Source organism: Gymnoscopelus microlampas, assembly GCF_963454915.1.
Source record: "Gymnoscopelus microlampas genome assembly, chromosome: 2".
Taxonomy (NCBI): domain Eukaryota; kingdom Metazoa; phylum Chordata; class Actinopteri; order Myctophiformes; family Myctophidae; genus Gymnoscopelus; species Gymnoscopelus microlampas.
Window position 1 is genome coordinate 50,009,735 of NC_139939.1, and position 12,039 is coordinate 50,021,773.

A 12,039-nucleotide genomic window follows, 5' to 3' on the forward strand; every position below is an offset into this window, starting at 1 on the left:
ATTCTTATTTGCACTCTTGATTCTTAAAGGGTGATCTTGATACATTGTAATGCAGGTTGATTGTGTTATTCAATGCATTATGTTACAAAACCTCAAACAAACTGGTGTGCTCAGTGTTGATAGAGAGTATGTTTGCGGTATACATGGTGTTCTTCCAGATCAACTAAAGATAACATAATTAATGATAGCTAGGACCAGTATGATATAAATTGAAAAGTTTACACATTATCAACACTGATTATCTTTGACAGAATTATAATAAATGTATTATAATCTATTTGAACACCACTCCAAATTTCCCCTTTTGGAATGTGGATGAACCTTTTTTTAGGTTAAGTTTATTAATTATATTTTTTCACAAATAGAGTAATGAATATAGAATACCTGTCCTATATTATTTGAGACAATTATCATTATTAGACAACACAAATTGTGGTTGTTTCTAATCAATTAGTCTAAGAGAATTCACTGAGTAATGACTGTACCAAGTGTTGTCTTCAAAGTGCGTCTGTGTGTGCAGTGAACAGAGGTAATTGATTACATTCACTCAAGTACTGTACTTAAAGCGTGCCCTCTACCCTGACCAGGTATTTAGTGCATAAATAAACATATTTATTTGTATATATTATTTTAAATATGTTTTTCATTTTAAAAAACGATATATATTACACACACACACACACACACACACACACACACACACACACACACACACACACACACACACACACACACACACACACACACACACACACATACACACACACACACACTCTCTCCCTTCAAGCATTAGGACAATATCAGTCACCAGAACCAAGGATGGGTATTTTCAATGAGTCTAACATACAACTGGTTTATATAGGAAGGGGAGGGGGATCTGATAGAATGAGTATAGTGCACACAACTACATGTTAATATGACCCCAGAAGTGTTTGAAAATGAAATATCCCTTTAAATATTTAATTAATAAAACCTTGGCTATTGGAAAAGGTTCCAGTATGATGTAGGTGGTGTATTTTAAGTTTTACTACTTAATTAAGGGTTTTGTTTTTATAGATTGTGTGAAGTGCATGGTGTCTTCGTCAGAATGTTTTATTTTATTTGTCACTCATATGAAATCTCATGAAAAATTCTATAGCTCGAGCCAACTCTGATCCTGCGAACAATTCAGAGGAGCAACAGAAGATTTTAGAAAAGCTAGCAGGACTGGAGCAGAACATTTTAAAGACACTAGAGCAGAACTCAGACCTGTCACTGAATGAAGGCCAAACTGGACAGCAATCAACCGTCGATACTGTCACCAAAGCGAAATTCCAAAGAGAAGAAAAGGGAGTCAGGGAAGCGAAAAAGGTGAGCAGATTTTTTTGTTATTTCAATCTAATGTTTTCACTTTATGAATTCACTCTGTATCCTTGCATTTCTGAAGGACATTTTAAGCACATACATTTTCGTTGTAGTAGTCATTACAACTTTTACCTGGCAGCATACAGTATCTATCCATATGTATCTTTGAAGGCAACCCGTTCTCACCCCAAGATGTCATAGTCGCCGCTTGTTCAGGTGCATTGCCTCTGGCATGTTGATGCTGAGGGAATGATCATACTGTAACTTAATTCACACCTTATCACTATGCAACTCAAATGGCACTGAGTCAGTGTACCTGTTTTGTTGTCAATGTTTTTTTTTGTACTTGCCACCTCGCATACAGGTTGCTGGTGTGGTCAGCAGCGAAGCAGAAACGAGTGTACAGTGAGTGTTCTCCTGGCAGAACTCAGCCTCCCCTTCACCAAGACTCCTACTGGGCCTCCTCATCATGGCCACACAATTGGTAACTGAATGTCTCACGACCCCAGGCCAGTGGTCCCCAGGGGTCTGCTGCACAGGCCCACATTTAGTGGACACGCCCTGGTATCTGACCAACCACTATGCTACTACTGCCTTCTAGGTACATCTAGAAAGACAAAGGCCAGGGGGAGCACACCCTAAGATCCCAATTTAGTCATTATGCCACTTTCTCCCGCTGCTTGTCACTACTGTTGTACCCTACTGGCTCACCCGCCAGTGTGAAGACCCACTGGGAGGACATAGTGCCTCTGTCCTACTCCCCCTGCTCAACCCCTACTTTCCCTCTTTTTTTGTCCTACCCCCACCCCTAATTAATATTATTAATTTCATTTCATTTTAAATTCCTTTGCCATGGGGTTCAATATTGATTTCCCCCCCCATTTTTTCAAAGAGATTATTCTTATTTGCACTCTTGATTCTTAAAGGGTGATCTTGATACATTGTAATGCAGGTTGATTGTGTTATTCAATGCATTATGTTACAAAACCTCAAACAAACTGGTGTGCTCAGTGTTGATAGAGAGTATGTTTGCGGTATACATGGTGTTCTTCCAGATCAACTAAAGATAACATAATTAATGATAGCTAGGACCAGTATGATATAAATTGAAAAGTTTACACATTATCAACACTGATTATCTTTGACAGAATTATAATAAATGTATTATAATCTATTTGAACACCACTCCAAATTTCCCCTTTTGGAATGTGGATGAACCTTTTTTTAGGTTAAGTTTATTAATTATATTTTTTCACAAATAGAGTAATGAATATAGAATACCTGTCCTATATTATTTGAGACAATTATCATTATTAGACAACACAAATTGTGGTTGTTTCTAATCAATTAGTCTAAGAGAATTCACTGAGTAATGACTGTACCAAGTGTTGTCTTCAAAGTGCGTCTGTGTGTGCAGTGAACAGAGGTAATTGATTACATTCACTCAAGTACTGTACTTAAAGCGTGCCCTCTACCCTGACCAGGTATTTAGTGCATAAATAAACATATTTATTTGTATATATTATTTTAAATATGTTTTTCATTTTAAAAAACGATATATATTACACACACACACACACACACACACACACACACACACACACACACACACACACACACACACACACACACACACACACACACACACACACACATACACACACACACACACACTCTCTCCCTTCAAGCATTAGGACAATATCAGTCACCAGAACCAAGGATGGGTATTTTCAATGAGTCTAACATACAACTGGTTTATATAGGAAGGGGAGGGGGATCTGATAGAATGAGTATAGTGCACACAACTACATGTTAATATGACCCCAGAAGTGTTTGAAAATGAAATATCCCTTTAAATATTTAATTAATAAAACCTTGGCTATTGGAAAAGGTTCCAGTATGATGTAGGTGGTGTATTTTAAGTTTTACTACTTAATTAAGGGTTTTGTTTTTATAGATTGTGTGAAGTGCATGGTGTCTTCGTCAGAATGTTTTATTTTATTTGTCACTCATATGAAATGTCATGATTTGTTATTGTTTGTATGAGGACCACAATGGAAATTGGTCATGGACTTTATTATGTCCTCCCTGTACTACTAGCTTGTGGTCATTGCTTTTCAAATAAAATACAATTAATCTCAATTTAAGTCATGAAGACACGAACACATACTAATAATATGATTGTGAAATGGGCCATTCTGCATAATGAGTATTTTTTACGGTTGGTACTGGAAGTATATTTTGAAGCCAAAACTTTGAATACTTGACTTTACATTTTATTGTTAAGTAACTTCAGGATAAAAAATTGTGGGTGTGCGTGTCTGTCTGTGTGTGTTGGGTTCTACTTCTAACCTCGCGTCACCAAGACTTTTCACCACGAGTTGGGTTTTTCAAGACAAAACCTACTCCCTCCAGACGGTGGCGTGGCGTCGTATCTGTATTCTATAAACACCACAGAATAAGCTGGATGTAGCTGGCTAACTTTAGCTTTATTCCTCACGTTAATCTTTCATATTATGTCTATGTCTATATGGTCATTGGGTAATAATTCGTGTTTTTTTAACAAGTACCGTGGAAGCATATTTGCCTGTAACAGTCAAATGTTACTGTTTTACACCTGTGATGTGAAATGGACACATTGATGTCGGCGTGGAAGACTGTTACCCCAGTCAAAAGGTAAACAATGTCGCTTGTGAGGTTTAGCAGTGAGTTTTCAACCCTTTTCATATCAAAGGTCCATTATTTATTCGGCATTTGAGCCACGGACCACCGTTTGATGAGATTTTGCCTCTCAGACCCAGGCCAATACTTAAAATAATTTGTTATCGTTGGGTATGATTTTGGCCTAAATTCCATGCTGTGTTGATGTGGTTCCATTAGGAGAGAGAACAGGCAAACGTTGATCACAATAACAATTATTCAATCAAGTAATGCAGCTGTTTAACAATAATTTAACTCTTGAGAGCGTAATGGTTTCATTTTACACTCTCAAGAGTTAAAGATCTATGATTGATTGATTGAATACTTTATTAGAGGTTTGCAGGAAAAAACACATGAAAGTACAGTTCAATACAAGGTCAGCTAATAGGATTTAAAACCCAAGAAAGCCTATGGCTTGTTACCATTGGGGTCCTTTGTAGTACTCAATTCATAGAGAAGGGCCATTTGGTTACCAACTCTCCATCATTTAGCTGGGGACCACCTGGAACCCCCTCAAGGACCACTGATTGAGAACCACTGAGTTATATTTAACTATGAAAGTACAGTACTGTAATGTACAAATAGTACAGGTACATTTTCACCTGCCAAGCTCTTGGCAGGTGAATGGTTATAGTTCTGTTGGACTTCATCTCATCGTGTTTTCCCCTTGTTTTACTATGCAGTAATAATCCCACCGACATATGAACTGGAACAGACCAACAATGAATCCTACAGACTGGCAATACGCTCACCAGAGACAACGGGAAAGCCTTGATCCAAGACCGATGACTGATTCCAAGGAAAAGATTATTTACCCATATTGTGGTTATTCAGTGAACGACAGAAGGCTACATGCAGAAATGGAGCATCATAATCCTTCATCCCATAGGTCCTACAGGCTGAATTCCAATCATTTCACCCCAGAAAAGGCCACAGACCCAGATGGTGAACCAGTGGAACCGAGTAATGTAGATGGAGAGTTGGCAAGGAAGAGGAGAGAACTTCAACAGATTGTGAAGCAGATAAGTCTGAAGAAAGCTACTATTGCTATGAAAACAACTGAGCCATTTTTAAAAGCAAAGACACCGTGTCAGATGTTTAAAGAAGAAAGGGAGGAGGCTCTCTCACTTAGCAAAGTGGACAATTCTGTGAAAAATACTCAGCCCTTTATGAGTACCAGAGGAAAGGATGTAGGTTTCTCCTGCAGCAAATGGTCTTCAACCTACAATAATAGACCACTGAAAGAGAGGGTGAATGTTATGTTGCAGCGAAGGTACCCTGATCGTTTTCGTGCAAAGGTATGTGGTAGGTTGATTTATCTGATAGAGACAGAACAGGCTCTGTGAATAACTAGCCCCGGGGGTTCCAGACAGTAGCATTCCCGTTTCCTGTTCATTTTCCCATCGCTTTTGAATGGCTAGGCAGCAGCTTTGAATTGGAAACACATAAAGGTGTCATTTGTGTTTCCTGTTTAAATCTGCTGCCGAGCCAATCAAACAAAGCTATGAGACACTGAACTGGAACAAGAAACGGGTGTGCCACCTTCTGGAAACCTGGGATTACAGTTATCCACAGAGCCGATACTCATTAATGTATACTGTATTTACATTTTTTTTTTTTTCAAAGAGCACTGCTTGTTTGATACATTCAATCTGTAAATAAAATGATTTACTTGACCTACACAGACAAATGGCAGAAAGGACACATGCTTAATGAGTTTCTGGCTTGGATAATGCATAAAGTAATCCAAAAAGTAGCTGCATACATAGACCTCATGATTACTGACATTTAAGTCTATGAAGACTTCATCACCTTGATGAACGCTTCATAGCTAAAACTTTGATGAGTGATTTAAATGTCAGCAACTATGAGTACTGAGGAATGTGTGGCTATTTCACACATGCCCTACCTACGCCATATCTTTTCTAGTGGTGTATATGATGTACACATATCTGTGCTTCAAATGGTGTAATGCACAATTTTCCTTCAAACTTTTCAGGCCTTCTCCACTCCATATGACCACCTTCCATCACCTAATCCTGTGGAGAAGATAAATATGTCAACCTTGAACAAAGATGACCATCCTCTAAAACTCAGAGTGAAAGCTTTGATGAACAGGCGCCGTAATTCTGGTGTATTGGATTCACATGGGGAGGTTTGTAGATTTGTTGAACAATCCTACAACTTTATCCAGCCATCGCTTATCTATTGTTCAATTCATATTTTTGGGGGGATTAATTGAGCATGCTTCACTCTTTAACAAATAGTGTTAAACGATAGTGATGGTTTCTTTCATGTGCCCTTCGATAGGTCCCTGTTGTCAAACCACACCCTCCCAGCCAGAGCCCTAGTACCACAGTTGTGGGAAATGACTTGGTTTTCAAAGGATTCCAGCGTTTTCTCAACATACTTAACAAAGTCGTGGACGTTGAGGCGCTGACTAAAATAGTCAATGGTGACAAGGAGCTTCCCCTTACTGGTCAGGAGCTTTTGCATAGTCAACCCCCTGTTGTGAAGGAAAGGTTAGATGTTTGCAAGACTGAGAGCCAACGATTACAACGTGCAGCTGGGCAGAGGGACCGTAGGTCTTGCAGTAAAGAGAGGAGGACTGAACTACTCAATCAAGATATTTCCCATGGGGGAGGTAAAAGAAACATAAAGCCTGAGGAGAAATCTGCCCAGAGTGATGATAGAGGCGGTAGCCATTTTGGCTCTAGTCGTAGATCCAGGTCTCCGCCAGTGGTGGAGGAGAAGAAACCCAAACTGGAGCAGCATCAGGAAGAGCTGCAAAACATTCTGAAGACCATTGGTTTTAGTCTGGATGCAGATGACATGTGCAAACTAGCAGAACGTACACAGGAGAGGCTCTATGGCAGAAAGCATGAAACCAAACAGAGTTTGGACAGCACAGGGGTGAGCAAGAGAAGTCAGCAGCATGTGCAAAGTGATCACAGTCGTTCCTCTTCATCAACCTCAGTGTCTGTAAGCTCTAGTTCTAGTCCCTCTCACCATCAGCATTCCTACAGCGAAACCTTCAGGGATAGCAGAGAACAAGCGAGAGATGGTAATAGAGACAATAAAAGAATTGATCCATATCTAGAGGACCCAGAATATCATGTACCTTATCCTGATGCTGCATCTGCAGCTCAAACGTATAATTCTGATGTTGCATCTGCAATTCCAACACACTTTGGTCCATACACTTTGGTCCAGCACTCAGAGTACACTGCCAGTGCCTACCACAGTTACTATAGTAACGGTTCTTCCTCCATAACTTGGAACTATGGGTCCAATGTCATTCCACCTTCCTCCTCCTATCCCCCTGGTTTTTGTAATTCAGTGAATCGTTCATGTCCTTCTGCTAACACTGGATCCTTGCTTGGCGAGTATTACCCTCCCAGTCTGCCTGCTGGTCACAACAATGTACTTGGACATTCCTGCTTCAATGCAGATCTGTCACTGAGTGAGGGCCAAAGCGGACAGCGATCAGGCCCTCATTACCTCCACGTCATCAATACTGGCAAGTCTAATGGCACTGGTGGCTGTATGGCACAAGTCAACATGAAACTTAAAGCAAAACCAAGTAAAAGAAATACCCTTCTTCCAGAGCCGCCTGTAGGGGTTGGCACAGGACAGCAAAAGAGGACCGCAACCCGTGTCATCAATACTGAGACGTCTAGTGGAACTGCCTTCTCTCCGACACAACTCAACAACAAATCTTCAAAGAATGCTAGAAGAGCAAAACGCAGGAGAGAGAGAGAACATTACATTACAAAGAAACTAGCTCTCACTGATGTGCAAGTACAAAGCATTGAAAAGAAAATAGAAGAACAAAAAGAAAGGGAATTAATGACTGTCGCTGTAGCTCTAGGTTGTAGCTCTGCGAACAGTCAAAAGGATCCAGCTCAAATGCTGACGAGACAATTACGTTCTGGGATCAAATACCCTACAAATACCCTTCATTCAGAGCCGCCTGTAGAGGCTAGCACAGAAGTACAGCAGAAGAAGACAGCAACCCACGTCATCAATACTCAGACGTCGAGTGGAACTGCCTGCTGTCTGACCGATATGAAAGTAGCAAAGACGGAATCCGTCAAATACAATTTTGAAGAATATAAAAATGCAGCGCAAAAACTATTTCAAGAAATGAAGATGCTAAAAAGCACAGCAAGTTGGACAGCAAGTTATATACTACTTACAAAATCTAACCATGCTGAGTACTCTGAGTCGAAGCAACGGAAAACTTTAAAGTGGCTACTAAAGAAGCAACGGAGAACTGAAGAACTGAGAGAAGAAAATAAACGAGAATTAGATATGATTCTCCTTTATTCATATCCGCCTGACAAGTCTAGCACAGAAGCACAGCAGTTGGGGGGAGATTTACCAACAGAGGAGCTGTTGGTAAAATCAGAGGAAAAGGTGAGCAGACTTTCTATATGGTGTCTCTTTTAGACAAGCATTTAAAACTTTTCCTCATTCCAAAGGGGAAAAAAAAATGTTTTCACCAATGCTGTATTCATTTCATATCTCTTTTTCCTCATCACAATGTTTAGTTTGCAGCATTTAAAAAAGAAATGGCAGAAATGACTCTAGCTCTAGCAGACTCCAGCTCTATAATCGATGAAAAGGATCCAGCTCAAATGGGAAAAAGTGATTTCACTTCTGGGATCACTACAAATAATCTTAATCCAGAGCTGCCTGGAGAGGATACATCGGAAGCAGGGCAGATGGAAAGAGCATTGCCAACAGAAGAGCAAATGAAGGATAATCTGAAGGAAAAGGTGAGCAGATGTTTTTATATTGTCTCTTTCATACTAGCATTTACGATTTTTCCTCATTTCAATGGAGTTCATGTTTTCACTATGTAAATGCTGCCTCTGTATGTACCTGAAGGACATTTTAAACACATTCATTTATTTTTAATCCTTTTAATGAAACTAAAGCAGAACTCCGACCGGTCACTGAGTGAATGCCAAACTGGACAGCAATTTGACCGTGGTCACCCTCACGCCATCAATGCTATCCAGCACTCAGAGCAAACTGACTACCATAGTGACACTAGTAACCGTGCTTCCTTAACAGCTAGGAACCATGGGTCCAATGACATTCCACCTCCTCCTTCCTCCTCCTATCCCCCTGTTCTTCGTATATGTCATCAACGGAAAAAGGCAAACAAAAGGGAAAATAAGAGGAAGAGGAAACTTTTGCAAATCAAGGCAAAAAGAAGTCTTCAAAAGAGGCTAAAGAAGCAGCTGACGTTTGTTAGAAATTCTATAGCTCGAGCCAACTCTGATCCTGCGAACAATTCAGAGGAGCAACAGAAGATTTTAGAAAAGCTAGCAGGACTGGAGCAGAACATTTTAAAGACACTAGAGCAGAACTCAGACCTGTCACTGAATGAAGGCCAAACTGGACAGCAATCAACCGTCGATACTGTCACCAAAGCGAAATTCCAAAGAGAAGAAAAGGGAGTCAGGGAAGCGAAAAAGGTGAGCAGATTTTTTTGTTATTTCAATCTAATGTTTTCACTTTATGAATTCACTCTGTATCCTTGCATTTCTGAAGGACATTTTAAGCACATACATTTTCGTTGTAGTAGTCATTACAACTTTTACCTGGCAGCATACAGTATCTATCCATATGTATCTTTGAAGGCAACCCGTTCTCACCCCAAGATGTCATAGTCGCCGCTTGTTCAGGTGCATTGCCTCTATGGCATGTTGATGCTGAGGGAATGATCATACTGTAACTTAATTCACACCTTATCACTATGCAACTCAAATGGCACTGAGTCAGTGTACCTGTTTTGTTGTCAATGTTTTTTTTTGTACTTGCCACCTCGCATACAGGTTGCTGGTGTGGTCAGCAGCGAAGCAGAAACGAGTGTACAGTGAGTGTTCTCCTGGCAGAACTCAGCCTCCCCTTCACCAAGACTCCTACTGGGCCTCCTCATCATGGCCACACAATTGGTAACTGAATGTCTCACGACCCCAGGCCAGTGGTCCCCAGGGGTCTGCTGCACAGGCCCACATTTAGTGGACACGCCCTGGTATCTGACCAACCACTATGCTACTACTGCCTTCTAGGTACATCTAGAAAGACAAAGGCCAGGGGGAGCACACCCTAAGATCCCAATTTAGTCATTATGCCACTTTCTCCCGCTGCTTGTCACTACTGTTGTACCCTACTGGCTCACCCGCCAGTGTGAAGACCCACTGGGAGGACATAGTGCCTCTGTCCTACTCCCCCTGCTCAACCCCTACTTTCCCTCTTTTTTTGTCCTACCCCCACCCCTAATTAATATTATTAATTTCATTTCATTTTAAATTCCTTTGCCATGGGGTTCAATATTGATTTCCCCCCCCATTTTTTCAAAGAGATTATTCTTATTTGCACTCTTGATTCTTAAAGGGTGATCTTGATACATTGTAATGCAGGTTGATTGTGTTATTCAATGCATTATGTTACAAAACCTCAAACAAACTGGTGTGCTCAGTGTTGATAGAGAGTATGTTTGCGGTATACATGGTGTTCTTCCAGATCAACTAAAGATAACATAATTAATGATAGCTAGGACCAGTATGATATAAATTGAAAAGTTTACACATTATCAACACTGATTATCTTTGACAGAATTATAATAAATGTATTATAATCTATTTGAACACCACTCCAAATTTCCCCTTTTGGAATGTGGATGAACCTTTTTTTAGGTTAAGTTTATTAATTATATTTTTTCACAAATAGAGTAATGAATATAGAATACCTGTCCTATATTATTTGAGACAATTATCATTATTAGACAACACAAATTGTGGTTGTTTCTAATCAATTAGTCTAAGAGAATTCACTGAGTAATGACTGTACCAAGTGTTGTCTTCAAAGTGCGTCTGTGTGTGCAGTGAACAGAGGTAATTGATTACATTCACTCAAGTACTGTACTTAAAGCGTGCCCTCTACCCTGACCAGGTATTTAGTGCATAAATAAACATATTTATTTGTATATATTATTTTAAATATGTTTTTCATTTTAAAAAACGATATATATTACACACACACACACACACACACACACACACACACACACACACACACACACACACACACACACACACACACACACACACACACACACACACACACACACACACACACACACACATACACACACACACACACACACTCTCTCCCTTCAAGCATTAGGACAATATCAGTCACCAGAACCAAGGATGGGTATTTTCAATGAGTCTAACATACAACTGGTTTATATAGGAAGGGGAGGGGGATCTGATAGAATGAGTATAGTGCACACAACTACATGTTAATATGACCCCAGAAGTGTTTGAAAATGAAATATCCCTTTAAATATTTAATTAATAAAACCTTGGCTATTGGAAAAGGTTCCAGTATGATGTAGGTGGTGTATTTTAAGTTTTACTACTTAATTAAGGGTTTTGTTTTTATAGATTGTGTGAAGTGCATGGTGTCTTCGTCAGAATGTTTTATTTTATTTGTCACTCATATGAAATGTCATGATTTGTTATTGTTTGTATGAGGACCACAATGGAAATTGGTCATGGACTTTATTATGTCCTCCCTGTACTACTAGCTTGTGGTCATTGCTTTTCAAATAAAATACAATTAATCTCAATTTAAGTCATGAAGACATGAACACATACTAATAATATGATTGTGAAATGGGCCATTCTGCATAATGAGTATTTTTTACGGTTGGTACTGGAAGTATATTTTGAAGCCAAAACTTTGAATACTTGACTTTACATTTTATTGTTAAGTAACTTCAGGATAAAAAATTGTGGGTGTGCGTGTCTGTCTGTGTGTGTTGGGTTCTACTTCTAACCTCGCGTCACCAAGACTTTTCACCACGAGTTGGGTTTTTCAAGACAAAACCTACTCCCTCCAGACGGTGGCGTGGCGTCGTATCTGTATTCTATAAACACCACAGAATAAGCTGGATGTAGCTGGCTAACTTTA

General features: G+C 39.7%; 1 protein-coding gene across 2 annotated transcripts; it reads left to right on the forward strand.

Annotated features, from left to right (window-relative positions):
- Positions 1–3,891: 3,891 nt before the first annotated feature.
- Positions 3,892–10,988, forward strand: LOC311035714 (uncharacterized protein). 2 transcript variants are annotated; one of them, XR_014599765.1, is made up of 8 exons: positions 3,892–4,020; positions 4,728–5,342; positions 6,044–6,199; positions 6,355–8,463; positions 8,598–8,825; positions 8,988–9,533; positions 9,894–10,762; positions 10,806–10,988. XR_014599765.1 is itself a non-coding variant. In XM_084044105.1 (7 exons), exons 2-7 carry the CDS (start codon positions 4,746–4,748, stop codon positions 9,936–9,938), a joined length of 3,681 nt encoding a protein of 1,226 aa, XP_083900231.1. In that variant the 5' UTR covers positions 3,892–4,020; positions 4,728–4,745; the 3' UTR covers positions 9,939–10,988. The 2 variants fall into 2 exon arrangements, 1 of the variants encoding a protein (XP_083900231.1); XM_084044105.1 differs by having other exon boundaries at positions 9,894–10,988.
- Positions 10,989–12,039: the final 1,051 nt, after the last annotated feature.

Excerpts from the sequence above, each read along its gene's own strand:
- LOC311035714 (XM_084044105.1), top strand. The coding sequence starts at position 4,746 with ATGAACTGGAACAGACCAACAATGAATCCTACAGACTGGCAATACGCT. Across the intron at positions 5,343-6,043 it reads CTGATCGTTTTCGTGCAAAG|GCCTTCTCCACTCCATATGA; the intron begins GTATGTGGTAGG and ends CAAACTTTTCAG. Across the intron at positions 9,534-9,893 it reads GAGTCAGGGAAGCGAAAAAG|GTTGCTGGTGTGGTCAGCAG; the intron begins GTGAGCAGATTT and ends CCTCGCATACAG.